General features: G+C 41.8%; 2 protein-coding genes across 8 annotated transcripts in view; one reads left to right on the top strand and one right to left on the bottom strand.

Moving 5' to 3' along the window:
* The window catches only part of LOC311527124 (uncharacterized protein CXorf58), a gene marked incomplete at its 5' end in the record, with an annotated part of 48,100 nt that extends 39,166 nt beyond the window's left edge, over window positions 1–8,934 (bottom strand). For 3 of the 4 annotated variants that reach the window (XM_084640771.1, XM_084640772.1, XM_084640773.1), the window contains 3 exons: window positions 2,354–2,448; window positions 8,085–8,184; window positions 8,789–8,922. In XM_084640771.1, the coding sequence (XP_084496897.1) occupies window positions 2,354–2,448; window positions 8,085–8,184; window positions 8,789–8,922 (329 nt within the window). Of the gene's footprint in view, window positions 1–2,353; window positions 2,449–3,291; window positions 3,357–8,084; window positions 8,185–8,788 lie in introns of all 4 variants that reach the window. The other variant, XM_084640774.1, reaches the window with a different exon arrangement.
* An 8-nt stretch (window positions 8,935–8,942) lies between these two features.
* The window catches only part of APOO (apolipoprotein O), a 105,718-nt gene continuing 90,749 nt past the window's right edge, over window positions 8,943–23,911 (top strand). For 3 of the 4 annotated variants that reach the window (XM_084640806.1, XM_084640807.1, XM_084640805.1), the window contains exons 1-2: window positions 8,943–9,037; window positions 23,534–23,644. In XM_084640806.1, coding sequence (XP_084496932.1) covers window positions 9,029–9,037; window positions 23,534–23,644 — 120 coding nt within the window. In that variant the 5' untranslated portion in view covers window positions 8,943–9,028. Of the gene's footprint in view, window positions 9,038–23,126; window positions 23,224–23,533; window positions 23,645–23,911 lie in introns of those variants that run through there. The other variant, XM_084640808.1, reaches the window with a different exon arrangement.

The following is a 23,911-nucleotide window of genomic DNA, read 5'->3' as shown; positions in this document are numbered from 1 at the left end:
TGTGAGCTATCTACAACCTCCTCCTCATCATCATCTTCTTCGTCCCCAAAACCTGCTTCCGTATTGCCTCCATCTCCATTGAAGGAGTCAAACAACACGGCTGGGGTAGTGGTGGCTGAACCCCCTAAAATGGCATGCAGCTCATCATAGAACCGGCATGTTTGGGGCTCTGACCCAGAGCGGCTGTTCGCCTCTCTGGTTTTCTGGTAGGCTTGCCTCAGCTCCTTCAGTTTCACGCGGCACTGCTTCGGGTCCCTGTTATGGCCTCTGTCCTTCATGCCCTGGGAGATTTTCACAAAGGTTTTGGCATTTCGAAAACTGGAACGGAGTTCTGATAGCACGGATTCCTCTCCCCAAACAGCGATCAGATCCCGTACCTCCCGTTCGGTCCATGCTGGAGCTCTTTTGCGATTCTGGGACTCCATCATGGTCACCTGTGCTGATGAGCTCTGCATGGTCACCTGCAGCTTGCCACGCTGGCCAAACAGGAAATGAGATTCAAAAGTTCGCGGTTCTTTTCCTGTCTACCTGGCCAGTGCATCTGAGTTGAGAGTGCTGTCCAGAGCGGTCATAATGGAGCACTCTGGGGTAGCTCCCGGAGGCCAATACCATCGAATTGTGTCCACAGTACCCCAAATTCGAGCCGGCAACGTCGATTTAAGCGCTAATCCACTTGTCAGGGGTGGAGTAAGGAAATCGATTTTAAGAGCCCTTTAAGTCGAAATAAAGGGCTTCATTGTGTGGACGGGTGCAGGTTTACATCGATTTAACGCTGCTAAATTCGACCTAAAGTCCTAGTGTAGACCAGGGCTAGAATTCATTTAAACCATCTTATTTAAATGTAGAAAGAAGTCTGGATATTAATGGCTATTTGCATTTAGCATTTAATTAATTTTTTTAAAGGACAAACTCAAATCAAATGGATTCGTTAGATTGATCACACAATGAATAAACATTAGGAGATTGAGATTTTGTATGCAGAGCAACTGAAGGCAGTAAATCTGTCCAGAGGGCATGGGAGTTGCAGAAATGCAAGGTATCCATCATACCCCTTTGTTGAGGCACCTGTATTTGGTTAGTGCAGACTAGCCAGAGAAGGGACATGAACAATGCAGCTAGTGAATATGCTGATTCAGCTCATCCCCGGTCAGGCTTCAATTGGGAAAGGCTCTCTGTGAAAGCCTGACTGCAATTTAAAGCTGCTCTCCTCTGCCTGAAGCTATGGAGGCAGTAGTGGAAACTGCAAATACCACCAGCTTCCTCTTTAATGTCAATTTCCACACAGGTCACAACTTATGCCCAGAGTGTTTATTTGCATGTCTAAAAATATCATATATTTCTATCTGGAGTGCTGCATGTTGGTGTGTTGTAAAAAAGAAAAATAGCAAAAATAATGATATGTGCATGCAGAATAGATCATTTTATTTCTAAATTACATTTCCTCAGGCATGTATTAAGCACGAATTCTAGATGAGATCCAAGTCCATAGTAAGTTTGCATTTTTAAAAAGAAAACATAGCTTATGGTGTGCAATAAAGGTATCTGACATATTTCTATTATACATAGGACTACTTACCTTTCTGGCTTTCAATATGAAAAGTTAATCACCACATATCAAAAAAATCCTGTTTTTCAAAAACAAGAAAAACAATCACTTCCAGTAGAATCTCAGAGTTATGAATATCAAAGTTACGAACTGACCAGTCAACCACATACCTAATTTGGAACTGGAAGTACACAATCAGACAGCAAAAAAAAAAAAAGAAGAAAAAAAAAAGAAAATACAGTACAGTACTGTGTTAAACAAACTACTAAAAAAATAAAGGGAAAGTTTAAAAAAAGACTTGATCAGGTAAGGAAACTGTTTTTGTGCTTGTTTCATTTAAATTAAGATGATTAAAAACAGCAATTTTCAAAGCTGTATTAAGTCAATGTTCACTTGTAAACTTTTGAAAGAACAACCATAATGTTTTAGAGTTACGAACTACCTCCATTCCCAACGTGTTTGTAACTCTAAGTTTCTACTGTATTGCAAAAATAACAACCCCATCCCAAAAAAGCAAAGCAAACAAAAAACATTCATTTCCCCCACTCCGCACTTCTGTGACTTTAAGATGAACAATGAAAACTTTATCAAACTTTCCAAAAATACTTACTTGTGAGGTAAAAATACATGAGAAATATTAGCCCAAAAGGCACTTGTTTGAGTATTACTGTACTTAGACAACTTGCCCTGCCAACTCTAACATTGCTAGTGTGACACTATAATAAAAACAATTGATGGCACTTTTGGTTAACTTTAGAAAAAATCATCATATATGCTGGGTTGAATAAATAAATCTGACTACTTTACCTGAATCTGACTTTACACTGCATACTAGGATCTTTTATAAGTTCAGCTTCTAAAGGACTCACTCTCCTCACAATCTCATATGTAATGCAATGCTCCTGAAATAGATGCAGGCATTATTCAATAAAATTGAGCAGTTTTGGTTCCTATAATAACACATCCCACACCAGTTTTACATGGGAGTAGAGTGTTAATTAGTATTTTTAAAGTGCTTTGAAATTCTTAGATGGCAGTTACTATAGAATTGCAATATTTATTATTGTTTCTTTTTTATGACTCATTTTATTCTTTTACCCAATGTTACTCTTTTCTCTGCTGAAGTTCTTATCTTTTTGCCCTCCCTTTCCAATGTTATAAGTTTTATTTTCTCAGCTTTGCACTACAAAAAATCTAAAGTAGTTTTCAATAAGGACAACAAATATTAGGAAATACATCTCACATACAATTTTAGCTCGTCCCTTTTACTAAAAAAATCCCAAAACTGTCGAGGTGCTCATCTTTTTTCCCTCTCCATCTGTCTTTCCTCTTCTCTTAAACTATCATCAATTTCTCCCTCCACCCGATTCTCTGAACACCTCTGTTAAGATATAGATATTCAGGCCTGTCTGCAAAGGCCTATACTTTAAGAATTTAAGTGTATTCTTATAATTTAGTTAGTTACAGAGGTATAAAAGAAAGAATCACAATCACTGTCTGCCTGTATAGGGCCTTCTCTTACTGTGACAGTCTGAGGCCCTGTTCTTAGGCTAAGGCCTTTGGCTAAGCAGCAGAGGCAGCCATAAACTGGGAAGCGAACGGTCACATCCTCACCAGTCACACTGAAATAAGGTAGTTCTGGCAGTTAAAAAGGTGATCCAATCTGTCACCTCCAGAGAAAGGGAAGAGCCTAGAAGATTTAAAGAAAACTTTATTTGATAGCATCCTGTCTGGCAAGAACTCACTTATCAATAGCTGGGGTGTGAAATCCTCATTTCTTTGTTGTTCTATCACTGTAGTCCCCACTTCCCTATAAAAAGAAAAGGAGTACTTGTGGCACCTTAGAGACTAACACATTTATTTGAGCATAAGCTTTCGTGAGCTACAGCTCACTTCATCGGATGCATGCAGTGGAAAATACAGTGGGGAGATTTATATACACAGAGAACATGAAGCAATGGGTGTTACCATACACACTGCAAGGAGAGTGATCAGGTAAGGTTTCAGAGTAACAGCCGTGTTAGTCTGTATTCGCAAAAAGAAAAGGAGTACTTGTGGCACCTTACAGACTAATACATTTATTTGAGCATAAGCTTTCGAAGTGGGCTGTAGCTCACGAAAGCTTATGCTCAAATAAATTGGTTAGTCTCTAAGGTGCCACAAGTACTCCTTTTCTTGCTCAGGTAAGGTGAGCTATTACCAGCAGGAGAGAAAAAAACCCTTTTGTAGTGATAATCAAGGTGGGCCATTTCCAGCAGTTGACAAGAATATGTGAGGTTTCAGAGTAACAGCCGTGTTAGTCTGTATTCGCAAAAAGAAAAGGAGGACTTGTGGCACCTTAGAGACTAACCAATTTATTTGAGCATGAGCTTTCGTGAGCTACAGCTCACTTCATCGGATGCATACCGTGGAAACCGCAGCAGACATTATATACACACAGAGATCATGAAACAATACCTCCTCCCACCCCACTGTCCTGCTGGTAATAGCTTATCTCAAGTGATCATCAAGTTGGGCCATTTCCAGCACAAATCCAGGTTTTCTCACCCTCCGCGCCCCCCGCCCCCCACAAACTCACTCTCCTGCTGGTAATAGCCCATCCAAAGTGACCACTCTCTTCACAACTTGTATGATAATCAAGGTGGGCCATTTCCTGCACAAATCCAGGTTCTCTCACCCCCTCACTCCCCTCCAAAAACCACACACACAAACTCACTCTCCTGCTGGTAATAGCCCATCCAAAGTGACCACTCTCCCTACAATGTGCATGATAATCAAGGTGGGCCATTTCCAGCACAAATCCAGGTTTTCTCACCCCCCACCCCCATACACACACAAACTCACTCTCCTGCTGGTAATAGCTCATCCAAAGTGACCACTACCCCTACAATGTGCATGATAATCAAGGCGGGCCATTTCCAGCACAAATCCAGGCTTTCTCACCCCCCCCCCCTTTCCCGGGGACACACACACACACTCCAGCAGGAGAGTGAGTTTGTGTGTGTGGGGGTGGAGGGTGAGAAAACCTGGATTTGTGCTGGAAATGGCCCACCTTGATTATCATGCACATTGTAGGGAGAGTGGTCACTTTGGATAAGCTATTACCAGCAGGAGAGTGAGTTTGTGTGTGTGGGGGGGGGGGGCGGAGGGTGAGAAAACCTGGATTTGTGCTGGAAATGGCCCAACTTGATGATCACTTTAGATAAGCTATTACCAGCAGGACAGTGGGGTGGGAGGAGGTATTGTTTCATGATCTCTGTGTGTATATAATGTCTGCTACAGTTTCCACGGTATGCATCCGATGAAGTGAGCTGTAGCTCACGAAAGCTCATGCTCAAATAAATTGGTTAGTCTCTAAGGTGCCACAAGTACTCCTTTTCTTTTTAAGAACATGTGAGGAACAGTGGGGGGCGGGGAGGAATAAACATGGAGAAATAGTTTTACTTTGTGGAAATGGCCCACCTTGATTATCACTACAAAAGGGTTTTTTTCTCTCCTGATGGTAATAGCTCACCTTACCTGATCACTCTCCTTACAGTGTGTATGGTAACACCCATTGTTTCATGTTCTCTGTGTATATAAAATCTTCCCACTGTATTTTCCACTGCATGCATACAATGAAGTGAGCTATAGCTCATTAAAGCTTATGCTCAAATAAATTTGTTTGTCTCTAAGGTGCCACAAGTACTCCTGTTCTTTTTTCAGAGTAACAGCCGTGTTAGTCTGTAGCTGTAGCTCACGAAAGCTCATGCTCAAATAAACTGGCTAGTCTCTAAGGTGCCACAAATACTCCTTTTCTTTTTGCAGATACAGACTAACACGGCTGCTACTCACTTCCCTATTGTTTGTTTGTATAATCTCTGTCTGGTTCTGTGATTGTTTCTGTCTGCTGTATAATTAATTTTGTTGGGAGTAAACCAATTTAGGTAGTGGGATATAATTGGTTATATAATCGTGTTACAATATATTAGGATTGGTTAGTTAAATTTCAGTAAAATGATTGGTTAAGGTATGGCTAAGCAGAACTCAAGTTTTACTGTATAGTCTGCAGTCAATCAGGAAGTAAGAGGGGGAACGGGAACAGTGAATGGGGTTGGGGGAATTGGAATCATGTTTTGCTAAGGGTGGGGAGTGGGAACAGGGAATAGGAACAGGGACACAGGTAAGGCTCTGTGGTATCAGAGCTGGGAAGGGGGACACTGAGGAAGGATATTGGAATCATTGCTTGCTAGAAGTTCACCCCAATAAACATCGAATTGTTTGCACCTTCGGACTTCGGGTATTGTTGCTCTCTGTTCATGTGAGAAGGACCAGGGAAGTGAGCGGATGAAGGAATAAGCCCTCTAACAACCTCCCCACATCTCTTGCCTTTTATTCCATTCAATGGAGTGACATTATTGCAGGAGGAAAAAAACAGCTTTTCTGAATCCACTCAAATATTTGCTCTGCTCAGTGTAAGACACACAGACAGTGAGGGCAAAGAATGTGGAGAACTGTCTGAGAAGATAGGAGTGAGCCTGTCTGTTTGCCTGCATAGCGGATTCAGAAGAGTGATATTACCCTAACTCCAAAAGCTACAGCTGAGGGGTTTCATCACTGTAGCGTAGGGCTCCACTGGAATTCACGGTCCTAAGGCCAAATGTTTTGGGCCTACTGGTTAATTTGGACCTGGGTACTGTTTCTCCAGGAAACACTACTTTCTTCTTCAGAAGGGATGGATCAGTCAGAAGCCCATTCCACCTTTGGCAGAGTAGGGGGAATCTTCCTGAGCATATGTAAGTATTCATCTGATGTGTTCATGTGATAAATGAAGCCATGAATTATGAGCAAGGAGAAGAGACTGTGGCAATCACCATTTTGTACTTCAGAGTAGCAGCCGTGTTAGTCTGTATTCGCAAAAAGAAAAGGAGTACTTGTGGCACCTTAGAGACTAACAAATTTATTTGAGCGTAAGCTTTTAGATGAAGTGAGCTGTAGCTCACGAAAGCTTATGCTCAAATAAATTTGTTAGTGTCTAAGGTGCCACAGGTCCTCCTTTTCTTTTTACATATACACCTCGTTGTTTCTGCTGATACCGACTAACACGGCTACCATTCTGAAACTGGTATAACTGGTGGTATAGTAATATCTTAATACTTATGTTAGTAAATTCTCGAACAGTGCATTATATAACCATAGATTATCTTCTCCAGGGTAATGCAGTTCGGGTAAAAGTCACTCCTGTGCAAATAGCCAGCACAAAGTCTATGTACCCTTTAAAACCCATTTAATCCCTGTCAGAGTCAGATTCAGGACTCACATAATTTGCCAGACCACTCTGTTTATTAGCAAAGCGCTTTGCCAGTGCACCCAGATATGTGAGCCCCTCTCTGAGGCTCAAGCTAACTTATTTATACAGCTAAGCCAAAGCCAATTTAACATAAGACAAAATGAAGCAGAAACTGACAAATATACATACATATCTTATTTGCATACTAACGTTTACCAATCTCCTAGCTCATTAGGAGCTCTAAGTTAATTAGTTTGAGGACCAATTGTCTCACACTCCTTACTGTTTCTCTTCCTGACAACTATATTTCAACAAACCCTTCAAGTAGCATTTCTTTAATGAATTATAATTTCAGTATAATTCATTCTACTTTCACATCCCTCAGAAGTGTTCTAGCCCTCTTCCTAGGGATGCACAACTGTTTGCTGTAAACTTCACATAGTCTCTATTGATCTATCCCCGCATAGGATGTCAATAATTTTTATAAAGTTTTTAGAGTATACATGTGCTGTGCATAAAAGGGCCTACAGGATGTAAGAAATTGCTGTTTTTTAAGGCTTCCAGTTTCCCAAATAAGGATCTAACTGATCTTACATCCAGGTTTTTCTCAAAGAGAAACCAGCCTGAAGTATCACTGTGCCACTGTCCAATTTGAAGCACCAAATACAAAATGAAAAGGAGTAATTGTGGCACCTTACAGACTAACAAATTTATTTGAGCATAAGCTTTCATGAGCTACAGCTCACTTCATCGGATGCATTCAGTGGAAAATACCTGGATGAAGTGAGCTGTAGCTCACGAAAGCTTATGCTCAAATAAATTTGTTAGTCTCTAAGGTGCCACAAGTACTCCTTTTCTTTTTGCGAATACAGACTAACATGGCTGCTACTCTGAAACCTGTCATTATGCGAGGAGTATATGTGGCACCTTAGAGACTAACAAATTTATTTGGGCATAAGCTTTCGTGGGCTGGTTTTAGCCCACGAAAGCTTATGCCCAAATACATTTGTTAGTCTCTCAGGTGCCACAAGTACTCTTCGTTGTTTTAGTTATACCAGTGTAACTCCTTGATGGGTTTTTTCCAATTTGGTTTATACTGCTTTCTGAGCTCGTGCCACAAGAAGTTTGTCTCCCTAGGGAGCTGGAGTGGTGTAACTGCCACAGCAGTATCCCAGGCACTGGTAGAGTTGTGCTGGTAAGTTTTCCCCCGTAGCAAAGCCCCGGGTAGTTTACAGGGAGGACGGGCAGTGTTTTTCCAGAGGAGCATACCGCAGCCCGGATGGTGTGTGTTAGCAGCCTGAACAGCCTCCTGTCGATGTGACTCCACCAGGCTCTCTGGAGGATTTTAGCTGCGAGCTCTTCTTCCGCCCTGACAGGAGACACGAGATCAGCACCAGCCCCTGCGCTCACAGTAGGGCGACCAAAGGGACTGTCCCGGCCAAAACAAGACCTTTTTTTAAGCCCTGTCCCAGTCGACTTGATCAGTTGGCAACAGCAAACGGGGCAACTGCCCATTTTTGTCAAAAAAGTGGGGTGCGGGGGTGGGGCAAGTGGCGATGCCAGCTACGCGCGGGGGGAGGGGGCAGACCTGGGGGGGGGCGCTCAGGCGAGCAGTAGGGGGTGCCCCCTTTTCGCTTTGGGAAATATGGTCACCCGAGCTCACAGCAGCGGGGTCCCTAAAGGCGGATCCAGGGGTGACACCGCCAGGGCCGTTTTGGGGGCAGCGAGCTGTGGGGACAGACAGCACACAGGGGCGCGCGTCCGTCCGTCCCCCCAGCACGTAAGCCGAGCGCGGCGGGGACTCGCTGTCTCCAAGCCCCTGCCTGGGCGCCCGCACGGCGTGGCGGTGACCCCGAGCTCGCAATGGCGGGGCCGGATCTCACAGCCCCGCTCACGCCTCCCTCCTGCGGGCAGCGGGCGCGAGGCCGGGCGGCTCCCGGACAGGCGGGGCGAGGGGCGCCGCGGTTACTCACGGCCGCGAGGGACACTCTGCCCGGCGCGCGGCTCCGCTCAGCATCGCGACCCGGCTCCTCGGAGGTCCCGCCCCCGCGTCACTGTTGCCTGGAGACAGGGACACGTGGGGTGGGGGGAGAGGGAACCGCGCCATCCCCGCCCCTTTCCCAGCCGTTTTTGTCGTTAGGCCTTGGTAGCGGCGCGTGCGCTGTGCGGCTCTGACATCATCGCGCGGCGACGCGGTTGGGAGCGGCGCCGCGATGTTCAAGGTGAGAAAGTCCCGTCCCGGGGCCGCAGCGCCAGGGATACCCCCGCCGCTGCCGCCCGTGGCCGGGCTCAGGCCCTCGCCTGCCCGGCGCGCTGAGCAGGGTGAGCGGCGCCTTGGCGCGGCCGCCGCTGCCGCCAGCTCCTGCCGGGTGACCTGGCGCGAACGAGCGGGAGCAGCCCAGCCGGGGCGCGGGCACGGGATGGCCCGTGGCCTAGTTACAGATCCGCCCCAGGTCCCCATGCAAAGCGTTTGCTCCCCTCCTCAACTGGCTGCTACGTCAGGGAGTTCAGCCCGGGCTCGCTGGGGGTTGCCGAGGGCACCCGTCGCTTTAGTACAGGGGCGTGAATCGCGTTTGAAAATATTGGGTAGGGGCTGTTTGGCACTTTATTAGTACGTGCAGCCTGTCAACAGAGGGCTCTACAGGCTAAAGCTGTGACAAGCAAAATCCTTTGACGTTAGGCATCTGATAACTTGTAGCATTTGTTGTTTTATTTGAGGTCTCAATTCTGCAATTCACCGCAGCCGAGTGAATTGAGCCAGCCAATAGACTCTGAGGCAGGTGCTGCAGGTGTAGCGCTACAAGCAGGAGGGAGGCATTAACATGGCTGTGAGACCTGCTCCCTCCTCTGTTGTGAGCCTGGCTTCACAATGTCTATGTATGCTCAAGCACAGGCTTGGAAACAGGGAGTTTGCAAGGCAAATTGGTTGAAAATGTAGTAAAGAACAGAATTATCAGACACAGAGGCAAACAGGATTGTTGGGGAAGAGTCAACATGATTTTTGAAAAGAGAAGTCATGCCTTTTCAATCTACTAGAATTATTTGAGGGGGGGTCAGCAAACATGTGGACGAGGGTGATTCAGTGGTTATAGTGTAGTTAGATTTTTCAGAAAGCCTTTGAAAGGTCCCTCACCAAAGGCTCTTAAGCAAAGTAAACAGTCATAAGAAAAAAGATTCTCTCATGGATCAGTAATTGGTTAAAAGATAGGAAACAAAGGATAAGAGTAAATGGTCAGTTTTCAGAATAGGGAGAGGTAAATGGTGCTGTTCCCCAGAAGTCTGTTGAGACCAGGCCTGTTCAGCATACTCATAAATGATCAGGAGAAAGAGGTAAACAGTGAGGTGGCAAAATTTGCAGATGATACAAAATTACTGTAGATAGCTAAGTCCAAAGCAAACTATGAAGAGTTACAAAGGGATCTCACAAAACCGGGTGGCTGGGCAACAAAATGGCAGATGAAATTCAGTGTTGATAAATGCAAAGTAATGCACATCGGAAAACATAATCCCAACTATACATACCTTATTTAGATCGCATCATTTTGTATCACCACTCAAGAAAGAGGTCTTGGAGTCACTGTGGATAGTTCTCTGAAAACATCCACTCAGGATGCTGGATCAGTCAAAAAGGCTAACAATGTTAGGAACTATTAGGGAAGAGATAAGATAAAAAATCATAATGCCTCTATAATATAAATCCATGGTATGCCCATATGAATACTGCATGCAGATCTGGTTGCCCTATCTCAAAAAAGATATATGGGCATTGGAAAAGGTCCCGAGATGGGCAACAAAAATTATTAGGGCTATGGAATAGCTTCTATATGAAGAGAGATTAATAAGACTGGGACTTTTCAGCTTGGAAAAGAGATGACTAAAGGGGATATGACAGAGGTCTATAAAATCTTGACTGGTGTGGAGAAAGTTATAAGGAAGTGTTTATTTGCCCCTTCACAACACAAGAACTAGGGATCACCTAATGAAATTAATAGGCAGCAGGTTTAAAACAAACAAAAGGAAGTACTTCTTCACACAGCGCACGGTCAGCCTGTGGAATTCTTTGCCGGAGGTTGTTGTGAAGGTCAAAACTCTTAACAGGGTTTAAAAAAGAACTAGATATATTTATGGAGGATAGATCCATCAATGACTATTAGCCAGGGATGGCAGGGATGCAACACCACCTAGCCTCTGTTTGCCAGAAGCTGGAGATAGATCACTTGATGATTGTCTGTTCTATTCATTCCCTCTGAAGCACCTGGCATTGGCCACTGTCAGAAGACCGGATACTGGGCTAGATGGACCATTGATCTGACCCAGTGTGTCCATTCTTATGTAAATTTCAACATGTGTTTAACTCTATGCATATGTAGCCTTTCCAGAATTGGCTGGTTACAGAACACATCCCTCCAGAGTAGCTATTTGTTTACCTGTTGCTCCAAATGTAATAAACAGCACAAATTAATTAGAGATGAATTAGAATAGTTTGGTTTCAGAGTAGCAGCCGTGTTAGTCTCTAAGGTGCCACAAGTACTCCTTTTTCTTTTTAGAATAGTTTGGTTTCATTCAAAAGAAAATACAGCAGCACAGGGAAATATCCTGACTTAGCATATTGTGTGAAACTGCCAAGTTTGAAGTCTAAGGGCACATATATACTAAAAATGTCAGCCTATGTTAGGTCTACAATCACAACAGTGATTAGTGCTGTGTTTCATATCCATGCTACCTTCCTTTCGTCAGTAGTGTGCAGTCTCACCAGGAGTGCTTCCACAGACTTAAAGGACCGTGTGGGCACTGATTGCCCGGCTCCCAGCTCTCCACCAGGCTGCACCCTGGGATCCTGCAAGGGAGCCCAGCTGAGAGTCTGGGGGGAGGGGGAGCTGGGCTCCTAGCAGTGGGGAGCCAAGAGCCTCCAAGCAGTACCAGCACTCCTCGCAGGGAGGGGGTAGCTGGGAGCCTCTGTAAAGCACCAAGGCTCCTTGCAGCTGTGACAGCCCAGCTTTGTTGTCAATATCAGGGCTCCAGGATCATGAAATTAACAAGAATGACAGCCAGTGTAAGTATAGTGTCTACAGGGATACCGCATTGCTCTAACACCACCAATATAAGCCCTGTGCCTCTCGTGGAGGTGGAGTTATGTCGGTCTAGTAGGGCACTTATAATGGCTGTAGTGTGTACACTGACATAATTAGGTCGATGTAAGCTGCCTTACATCGACCTGACTCTGTAGTGTAGACCAAGACATTTCTACAGTATATTTCTTACTACTAATGAACTACAAAGATCACCCCTTATATACTGAAATAGTTTTCAAGATTTTAGAAATTTATGAATGCACTATACAAATCTTTCAGTGCCTATCTTTGTAAACAAGCAAGTAGAAAGTAAATGTTCTAGAAGTTCCAAAACACTGTTGTTCCCATTTTTGTCATTTTCTGTTTAGCAACTTTTTTTCTTACTCAGTTGTATGGCTGTGAAATTAACATGTCCATGTCTTTGTTTACTATCCTCTGTAGTGCCTGAAGCATTTTTATTCATGTATCCAGTTACAGCTTTGGCCAGCACAGCTTTGGGAATGTTTTTTATAACTAGTGCTGCAGAATTAGCTGAAGATAACTGAAGTGATTAATTTCATGTTAGTTACACTGAATGTTTTACAAGACTCCTGTTGCTCATAATGATATTTTAACATAATTTTGTCAGGTCAGATATATCAGGATAGCATTTTAGACATTGTTCTTTCTAACTTTCATAACTCTCCTTATGTGATCTTTTTAGTTAGGTAGTGTAAGCTATTGGGAGTTAGTTAACAGGAGCTTGTAAATAGCTTGAGTACCGTGAGTGTTCGTGTCCAAAGAGAGAATGTGTTACAGTTATGCCTGCAATTAATGTCCAGAAAGGATATATGTTCACAGGTTTCAGAGAGTTCATAAGGTTCTTGACCAAAAAAAAAAAAAAGTTAAATAGAACACAATAGATGTAATTTACTGTCACATTCCCCCAGATATCTTAAAACTCATGATGTCACAAAGCCCACAGAGTTTTGCACAACTTTCTTATGTTCCACAGAGTAGTACCCTAAAACATCCAGTATGGTGTTGAATTATAGCTAATCAATGACCTCAAAATGAATTATTTAATGGGTTTATTGTGCATTGCTGAGCATATTATCAGTGTTCAGGATAAATAATAATTTAATTACAGATTCAAGATGTCATATGACTTGCATTTTCACTTTCATTTAGCAATCTACAATCTTAAGTGGATTCGCTACAGTAACCACACTTATGAATGTTGCCATTAAAATGTGTATATTTTTTCAATGTGACAGCAATGGTCTGTAGTGCCATCTATTGACAAGTAGTAGGAATTGACAAGTGGAGCTGGCTGAAAGCCAACATTTCTTTCTGTGGGAAATTCCAAAATTTTGAAAACAAATTTAGTTCTGTTTTGCAGCGAAATGTAGAATTTGAAATTTCTCACAAAAGGGGAGAATCTTAAACTCTTTTGGAAATAATTTAAATGTTTTTGGCTTCAAAAATTGTGAAAGGAATTTGAATCTGGGAGACTAGGCACCCAAGTTCTGAGGCTTCCAGCTCAGCTGTGGTTCTGAGGGCTTCTAGGCTCCTACCAGGAAACTCTGAGCAGGGTTTCTCAGGGCTTCAAGACTCCTTACCTTGGAGTCAGGCAGGGTAGATTTGATTTTAAATCAATCATGATTTAAATCACTAGTCAGGAAGACTCAATCTAATCATCTATTTCTACATAAAAGTGCATTCTTGTTTGTTGTTACAACCTTAATATATATTCTTCACAACTCAGAGAGAGAAGTAGGTTTCATTTTTAGAAGGTACACACTATACATTTTTAAAGTGATTTATTTTGAAAACTTTTCAGATTAGTTTTACAGCTATAACAGAAAATGAATAATTGTTTGGTTATTTCATTTACCAAAGGTAATTGAAGCAGATATTTATGAGGTCATTGGGGGGTGAACTATCTCCAATGTAACAGGTTAATAATTAATATGTGGAGGATTTTCTTGCCATGCTGTATGAGGAGAACATCACCAGACAGACATTTAAATTATTTTATTTAACTAAAACAACAATGTTATGTATTCTGTATTTTTTTTCTTCAACAGCAAACACATAATATTTTAACAAAACAAGTATGTGAATTTTTGTCTTTTAGTTAAACATTCAAGTTTTTTAAAATCAGGTTTGTTTTTAACTAAAATAGTTACATGAAACATTTTTAAAAAATAAATTAAATCGACTACGTCAGCCAGGTCAAAATGAGAAACTTAAAACCCTGCTTTTTCCTGCTTTTTCAGGTCCCAAACAATTTCTCAATTTGGAATGAATTAGTCCAAAGGAAGAAAATATTATTTCTACAGCAGAACAAGCTACTGCTGTTAAAAGTGAGATTATCACTTCAACAGTCTCTGAATCCAAGCACTGAAGTGACTTCCACTAGTTCACTGGTGTGACTTTCTTTAAAACATCATCAGCAAACATATATTTCTTAAATGGTTCTTATTCCCAAACTGGGTCTCTTTTACGGCCTGCTGCCATTATAGGTTTTCCCTTCTAGTGAGAGAATGGTATGGTAGATCTCAAATTAATGAAGGCTGCACTCAGAAAGACCTGCTGTGCTGCAGGGATCCTGAAAGTTCTCGGGTCCCCAGCCCTGGGGCACAGCACATAGCAGGGCTGCCCCAGAGCTGCAGACCCTGGAAGACCTGGGGCTCCTGAGAAGCTGGCAGGAAACTAGGCAAGTTTCTGCCAGAAGGAGAGCAACAAAAATGATAAAAGATTTAGAAAATATGACCTCTGAGGAAAGGGGCTGGTCTATGCTACATGGACTCTGCCAATATAGCTGTCCTGGTGTCGCTATATCAGCAGATACCCTGGCTGTAGATACAGCATAGTTTGACAGAAGAAGGGTTTGCTCCTGGTATAATACTGCCTCCAGGAACAGCACTAGCTGGGCCAACAGAAACACACTTCTCTTGGCATAGCTATGGTGACTAGGGGGTGGATGTTTCTTTGTTTTTTAACACCCTGCGTGGCACAGCTATGCCAACAAAACTTGTAGCATAGACCTGGCTCTTGAAAAAGTTGGGTTTGTTTGGCTTAAAGAAAAGAAGATAGTCGAAGGTGAGGACGTGAGTCTTCAAATACGTAAAAGATTGTTATAAAAAGAATGGTGATCAGTTGTTCTCCATGTCCGCTGAGGGTAGGACAAGACATAATCAGCTTAATTTGCATCGAGAAATGTAGGATAGCTATTAGGAAAAATCTTTCAAACTATAAGACTAGTTAAGCAATAGAGCAGGTTACCAAGGGAGGTTGTGGAATCCTGCTCATTGGAGGTTTTTAAGAACAGGTTTGACAAATACCTGTCAGTGAGGTCTATGTTTAATTAATCTTGCCTCCGTGTGTGGGGGTCGGACTAGATGACCTCTCAAGATCCCTTCCAGCCCTACAATTTCTATGATTCCATGAAACAGATACTTTTCCAAAACATTTTGGTTTTGACAAAGTGGTATTTTCTGATGACAACCTGTCTTGTCAGAAAATTCCTGACTAGCTCTGTTCATACCAAGTCAAGCGGGGACTTGTGAATTTTACAGTCATTTGAATGGATGATTTGCACTAATTTCCCTTGTAAGCTATATTTTTCACTACATTAGAACCTCAGAGTTATGAACACCAGCGTTTTGAACTGACTGGTCAACTATACACCTCATTTGGAACTGGAAGTACTCAATCAGGCAGCAGCAGAGACCAAAAGAAAGCAAATACAGGACAGTACTGTGTTAAACATAAACTACTAAAAAAATAAAGGGAAAGCAGCATTTTTCTTCTGCATAGTAAAGTTTCAAAGCTGTATTAAGTCAATAGTCTGTTGTAAACTTTTGAAAGAACAACCATAATGTTTTGTTCAGAGTTAAGAACATTTCAGTTACGAACAACCTACATTCCTGAGGTGTTTGGAACTCTGAGGTTATATTGTATATGCCCCATAGTTGCAAGTGATGATAATCAGCAAAGTTGGCATTAGAAGTGAAAGCCTTAAAATTGTAAAATCACTCGTAAAATTCACTCCAGAAAATGGAGGAGTTGTGTGTGGTAACTCTTTAATTTTTGTTTGAATTCCAGTGACTTACAGACAAAAGCTCTGCTAAATTGGAATTATCTGTCCACTTTTAACAGCATGTTATTTTGCTGTTGCTTTTCACTGTGAAAACAGCTTCTTGTTAGGTAGTCATGATTCAGGCTCAGACTGATTTTTAATTTCGCTACTCCAAGTTAATTACTGTTATCCTTGAGCTCTCTTTACCGACTATATCAAAATATAAATAGTATGAATATACTAAATACACATTAAGATTTTAATCACATTTTCCTTCCTTCTAGTTATCTACATTCAGTACTGGTTCAAAGTACACATTAGTCGGGGTTTTTAACCTCAACAGCACACCATATTTTTTCTGAGGTTTTTCTGCTTCTTAAATTCATGCATTTCCATTGCTGTCTGTTCTTTTCTCAGAAGACACGTGCTATTTCCAAACTTTGGAATATTTAAGTCTTTCGATACTTATAGAGTATGGGGTTTTGTTTTAAAACCTGTTAACGTTTATTCGGTGCTTTTACTTTCTAAGGAGACCATTTGCTCTTGGCTAATATGCCTGCATGATATTTTGTTTGTTGTAGCTTTACAGTTAGGACAAGAAAGAATTGCCAGTTATTGTCTGTCAGAAAAACTAACGTAATGTAAAATGTATATAGTTTGTTTCCAATTAAATCAAACCACTTGATTTAAGAATTCGTTACTTGGTATATAAATGAAGAAACTAGTGGTAAGTAAATGAAAAATAAACTTTCTTAGGTATTTTAGGACAAAATTCTCAAGTCCAAAGCTGAGCAAACTGTACTATGTTGATAAATTTAGAGCAGCTAAACTAGAAATTATTTTTCGTTGGTTAGATTCATATCACATGTTGAACTGCTGTTTTTTCCCCTTGATTTTTACATAATCACTTTCTGCCCACAGTCTCAGTAGAACGAATTGCTTGCAACAGCAGATTTGATCTCTAATTTACACATGTAATTGTAGAACACAAACTTTGTGTTATAAGAATATAGTAAAAACAACGAGGCACCTTACAGACTAACTCATTTATTTGGGCATAAGCTTTCATGGGCTATAACCCACGTCATCAGATGCATGGAGTGAAAAATACAGTAGGCAGGTATAAATATACAGCACGTGAAAAGATGGGAGTTGCCTTACCAAGCAGGAGGCTCAGTGCTAATGAGGCCAATTCAGTCAGGGTGGATGTGGCCCATTCCCAACAGTTGACAAGAAGGGGTGAATATCAACAGAGAGAAATTTTTCTTTTTGTAGTGACCCAGCCACTCGCAGTCTTTTTTCAGGCCTAATTTGATGGTGTCCAGTTTGCAAATTAATTCCAGTCCTGCAGTTTCTCATTGAAATCTGTTTTCGAAGTTTTTTTGTTGAAGAATTGCCACTTTTAGGTCTGTAATCGAGTGACCAAAGAGATTGAAGTGTTCTCTGACTGGTTTTTGAATGTAATAATTCTTGACGTCTGATTTGTGTCCATTTATTCTTTTGCGTAGAGACTGTCCGGTTTGGCCAATGTACATGGCAGAGGGGCATTGCTGGCACATGATGGCATATATCACATTGGTAGATGTGCAGGTGAACAAACCCCCGATGGTGTTGCTGATGTGGTTAGGTCCTATGATTGTGTCCCTTGAATAGCTATGCAGACAGATTTGGCAACGGGGTTTGTTGCAGGGATTGGTTCCTGAGTTAGTGTTTCTGTTGTGTGGTGTGTGGTTGCTGGTGAGTATTTGCTTCAGGTTTGGGAGGTTGTCTGTAAGCGAGGACTGGCCTGTCTCCCAAGGTCTCTGAGAGTGAGGGATCGTCCTCCAGGATAGGTTGTAGATCCTTGATGATGTGCTAGAGAGGTTTTAGTAGGTGATGGGAGTGGTTGGGTCACTACAAAAAGTACATTTTTTCCCTCTGATATTCACCCCTTCTTGTCAAATGTTGGGAATGGGCCACATCCACCCTGATTGAATTGGGTTCATTAGCATTGACCCCCCCCCCCGCTTGGTAAGGCAACGCCTATCTTTTTATGTACCTTTGCTTTCTTATATTTATACTTGCCTACTGTATTTTTCACTCCATGCATTTGATGAAGTGGGTACTAGCCCACGAAAGCTTATGCCCAAATAAATTTATTAGTCTCTAAGGTGCCACATGGACTCCTCGTTTATTTTTTGCTGATACAGGCTAACACGGCTACCCCCTCTGAAGTTATAGTACTTGGTAATTGATCTCTTTACAAGAAGGAGGGTGAGCAAACTGTTGCTTGACCTAAATCTAGTAGTTTGAACATTCCCCTTTGTTTTTGAATATTTTGTTTCTTCTTTCAGGGCAAGAGGATATGTATTAGTTGCCTCTGGAGCTCTTGAAACTGATACTCTTGCCAAATTAATGTTTAAAATAAAATGTTAACTAAAACATTTTATATCAAATGACTTTTTAAAAAGATAACAAAATTTGTTTTAAAATTACAGTTGTTTGGTGGCTGGTATGTATGTCTCTCTTTTCCTACACAGGGCAGGTATAAAGTGTTTTGGTTCTGTGAAATTCCAGCTTCTACTTTTCCCTTTAGTAAGAGAGGGTGAGAAGGCAAAACTTTCCATCCCAAAAGTCATTTGTTTCAAATTTGGCATCATGTCTAGTTTGCTTAATAAGTAAGCAACCAAATCATAAATGATTGAATTCACTTCTGCTTTCTAAGCCATCCAACTTTTTTCTAAAGGTGTAATAGGTACTTATAAAGACCAAACTTTTCAGACCTGGCTGTCTAAAGTTAAGCACCTAAATAGAAGTACCCTGATTTACAGAGGGTCTGAATACTGACATCCTACCCTTGAATTCAGTGGGGAGTGTTGTGGGTACTAAGTGTTTCTGAAAATAAAGTCCATTTCAGGATTCCAACTTTGACAATTTGGCTTATGTAAATAGCACTTAATTTGTGTTACACTCTTGGCCATACAATTATTTGTCTGTTTTATTTTGTTTGTAGGAGTTATCAGTTTTCTTTTAAAACATATCTTTCAGAATTTGTTTACGGGGGGGGGGGGGTGGGAGGGGGGAGAGGGATCCAGTGCCAGTAGAGGATGCTCTAATGACACACCAATCTCAGTGGTTAGTGCAGAAAATGAATGTTTGAAGGGATATTTTAGGAACATAGGATCTTCATGCTAGGTCACATGATGGTGCATCCAGTTCAATATCCTCTCTTATAGATGTTTGTACAGATCTGCTAGTACAGATGAGGAAGTGTGATACATCCATGGTAGATAATTATGGAGTATGTGTCTCATTTTGGATATTACCATCACAGGTGGGCAAATCCCAGTGTCTAAAACCAGCCCTCTGACTTCAGGCAATGGGGAAATAGCCATTAGTTCCTTCTTGATATTTGCACTCCAGGACACAAAAGGGAAAGAACACCTTTTCTGTGTACTAGGGCAGTGATTGCCCACCCTTCATTGGGAGTGCATTTAAGATTCTCCAGTCTTGAGAAGCTGACAGTTTAAAAAAAACAAAGGCAATCCAGCAGCCTAGGGGCTTGTCTACATAAACATATGGTTTGCTGGCGTGCAAATGTACACTGCACTACCTTCCAGTGTACTGTGTTCGGGTGGATCCTGCTGCCCTGCACTAATAGTTCTCTAGTGTACTTTAATCTACCCCGGTTTGAAATGGGTTAGGTCAGAGAGTACTAGGGAACTTTTAGTGTGCAGCAGTAGGGTCCACACAGACCCTTAGTATGTGGCAGGCTGGTGTGGGGTAGATTTACACTCCAGCTTGCCCCAAGCTAAGTGTTTGTGTAGAAAAGCCCTAGGAAATTTATGTAGAAGAAATCATCACAGAAAAAAGCTCCACTTTGTCCCTTAGCTCCTTTTTCCTGTTTATCTTGTGAGGCAGAATAGGATTTTATTTTTCCTATGGGAATTTTTTAAATTGTTAAATATTTTTGAGACTGTAGAAAGTAAAACAAAACAATGGAAGATGAAATATGATAGCCTTCCCCCACAAGTTTGCTGATATAGTTTGCTCTACAAATAAAGCTGAACTCTGCTCACAATTTGCAAAAGCAACACGTGTCACTTATTTATTTATTTATTTTTTAGCTATGAAAATACAGAGCACTGGCTGGAGACTATTTGAAAGAAGACTACTTGAAAATTTAAATACTCATTTTTCTCTTCTATAAATACATAACTACTTGTTTAAACTTTGGTCTGCTGCCTAACAGTACAGTAGATTATTAATTTGTTTTCTTACGTTGGAGTTGTCATTAAGAAATTGAAAGATAATTCAGTGAAAGCAGTTTGTTTTTGTATAAATATGGGATGTTTCTACAATGAAGACTCATTGCAGAGGAGATTGGATTGAAGGCACAAACATTGTATCTGCACATGCTAAATAGAGGAAAATTAGATTTTGTGCATAGTTTATCAGAGAAGTGGAGAACCATTTTGGAGTTGCATTTTTGAAGCTTTATATCACAAAGGAGTTTATCCCTAGTTACTGACTTCTTTGAAGTGTAGTTCATGGTTTAGTAGCTCACCATAAAACTGTTTAGTTTATTACTACTTTGTGTGAAACATATGCTAACTTTAAATATTTGAACTGTTTGTTATGGTTTTGGAAAAACTGTTATTGAAAAATCCCAATGTGTATACCTTTGTTGAAGCAGTACTTACAAATGAAATTGCACTTTGGATTTTTGTCTGATTAGTGGCAAAATAGGCTTGCAGTAAAATAAAAATAACATACAACTTCCAAGTAGCCCAGAAGGAGTACACCCTAGAATTAATCATGGGTTAAATATTATTTATATTCTTGTCAAGGCCTATTAATGTGTGTGTGTAAAGGCTTCTTGTTAGCTTAAGCAAATGGTTTTTATTAACAAAGTAGGTCACATCTTTGCTCTGCTGTGTAACAGAGTTCATGATTCTGGCAAGAGTATTGTTTTGATATAGAGCTGTGCTAGCAAGGCACTAGTTATGGCTGATAAAGCACTTTCATTGTAAGCAGCAGTTTTTTCTATCCTCCTCCTCCTCCTCCCCCCACCTTCTCCTTCAAACACTTAAAAATACCTGAAAAATATATGATCCTATGAGCTAGTTCTCACATGATGTCTTGGCACATGAGTAAAAAGCTTTAAGAAGTTTGCTAAGGCTCTATTTGGTTGTTTTTTGAGATGTTAGAGCACAGAAAATATAGTGTGCCAGGTTCACCCCCGTTGTTACACAAGGGGCCAGTTTGCATTCCCCTCCACCTTGCAGAGCAGCTATGCTGAAGGGTGTATTGACTTTTTGGTATAGAGGAACTTTATTTCTCAAGGGGTGGACGGAAGCTTCTCAGGCAGACCTTGCTTGGTATTCAGCACCTTTCCTACCGTGTCTAGCTTCGGCCTCTTCTGGGCTGATACTACATTCACTTAGGGCAATGCCAGCCATCTCTAGACCTCATGGCAAAGCAAGAGTCACATATGGCTTGTTCCACTGCACTCAGTCCTGGTGAGCTGCTTTCTCCTGGGGGCCATGGTTTCTATCAGTTTGACATGTTATCTGATATATGGATAATTACAGAGTAGTTGCTGCTGTCATTTTTTTTTATTTATATAAAAAAAAATCTTCAAACTTAAATTGAACTTGGGGGGAGGGATAGCTCAGTGGTTTGAGCATTGGTCTGCTAAACCCAGGGTTTTGAGTTCAATCCCTGAGGGGGCCATTTAGGGATCCGGGGCAAAAATTGGGCATTGGTCCTGCTTTGAGCAGGGGGTTGGACTAAATGACTCCCTAAGGTCCCTTCCAACCCTGATATTCTATGATGGTCCTCAGTTAGCACTCAGTCTCTGACGCGATGGAAGAAATTTGGTTTAAAAACATTTTGGATGTGTGTGTAATAACTACATATTCTCTACATACTTTGGTACACTTTCTTATCTAAAAATTCAGCCACCAGCTGTGACAGAGCTGAGTGAGGAGCATGCATCTAAGGTATCACACTATTATTAAGGGCTGCTATTCTCACCATTATTAAAACATAAACATTTCACTAGTTTAAGTAAATGGGTGCAACATCACATCTTTAATTATACTGTACCAGTGCAACTTCATGGGTAGACCAGCCCCAAGTTTATTTGTGAAAAGCAATATATGAATGTGAGACTATGGAAGGAGCTTGTATTGCAGGGGTGGCCAACCTGAGTCTGAGAAGGAGCAGAATTTACCAATGTACATTGCCAAAGAGCCACAGTAATACGTCAGCAGCCCCCCCCATTAGCTCCTTCCCCGCACCTCCCACCCACCGGTAGCCCTCCTCACACCTCCCAATCAGCAGTTTCATAGCATGCAGGAGGCTCTGGGGGAGGGCAGAAGGAGCAAGGGCACAGCAGGCTCAGGGGAGGGAGCTGGAAGGAAGGGGTGGAGTGGGGGCAGGGCCAGTGGCAGAGCCAGGGGTTGAGCAGTGAGCACCCCCTGGCACATTGGAAAGTTGGCACCTGGAGCTCCAGCCCTGGAGCCTATGCAAGGAGTCGCATATTAACCTCTGAAGAGCCGCATTTGGCTCCGGAGCCACAGGTTGGCCACCCCTGTTGTATTGGTTAACCTCTTGGTTTGGGCTAGTTGTGGGGACAAATATATCTCTTGGAAAAATATCTTCCTTGTTCCCAGTTTCAATTCACAGTCATCTTGACTGGCTGCATATTCCATTTGTTTCTGTTTTAAACGCCATCACTCTTCGCTGTCTGTTTAAAAGATGCATTGCAGCACATATCCTGGAAATGGGAAAGATCTGCTTTCAAGATGGTAGTCCTGTTATGTATTCAGATACAAAGGCTTTTCAAAAGTAGCATAGTCTTTCCTCCTTACTTGAAGCTGGCAACGTCACCTCTGTTGCTAGTGCTTAATTTGTGCCAGGGCTGAACCCCGGCACCTCTAGGGTGGACAGTTCATAGCCACAGCAGCTCTGAGCTTGCTGCATCAGTTATAAAAGTAAAAAAAATTGCTTGAGCCCTGGCACTCCCCCCCCCCCCCTCCAAATTAAGCACTGTCTGTAGCACTCTTAATTCAAGGATCCTAATGTGAGTGTAGGTAGGAGGTACTTCGGCGTCACAGAGATGGCTGGGATTATGTGTCAGAACTTTCGTATTTTGGCACCTTAGTAGAAGTGGGCTGTCTTTCACAGGTGCTGAGCAGGTTCTACTGAAGGAAATGTGATGACCCCTCCAAATCGCCACTTCAATAAAACTGGGTGAATTATAAATTTAGGAGCACGGCTTCAGGTACTTACAATTCAAAATTTGGCCATAATTTTGTAATTCAAGTGTGTGTGTGGGGAAATCTTATGAGGTGAAAATGCAGGAACTGTACACTCCTAGGTATTGTGTCATGCAGCCTCTGGTTTTCTGAGTATTTTGACTCTTAGTGTGAGCATGTTGCATTCTTTAGTGCCAGTACTCCCTGCCACTGACCACAACTCAAGTTTATATGTGCTGTGCATATAGCTCTGTGTATGGAAAGTATTCAAACATACTTGTCTAACGTGTTTCCAGCTGAGTGCATAAACTGTGTGTAATCGTATATTGTGTTTAGGTAATGTGTCTGGGGGCTGCACCTGCTAGCCTGAGCTTGCTGGCCATCCAAGTATATGCTTCATCCTCGGAGAAGGAAAATCCAAAAAAAGAGTTGCTAAAAACTGATGAGGTAAGACCCTGGCGTTCTAGTTGTATTCATAGTGTTTTGGTGGTGACGGAGTAATGTTAGCAGATTAAGAAGCACATGTCTAACAGAGTAAGATCATTTACTTTGGGAGGGCAAAAATGTTTGCGTGTCTGTCTTCATATTACAAGGAAAAAAGCATTATTAATTTATCTAATTATATGTTTTAGATATGTTATATCTAATCTAACTATATGTTTTGAGGCCTGTTTGACGTTTTGAGACTTGCTCATGTACAAAATAGTCTTTTTC

This window comes from Lepidochelys olivacea (assembly GCF_965140295.1).
Source record: "Lepidochelys olivacea isolate rLepOli2 genome assembly, chromosome: 1".
NCBI classification, from domain to species: domain Eukaryota; kingdom Metazoa; phylum Chordata; order Testudines; family Cheloniidae; genus Lepidochelys; species Lepidochelys olivacea.
The sequence above is the reverse complement of the archived record's forward strand: the minus strand, read 5'-3'. Positions and strand labels throughout refer to the sequence as shown.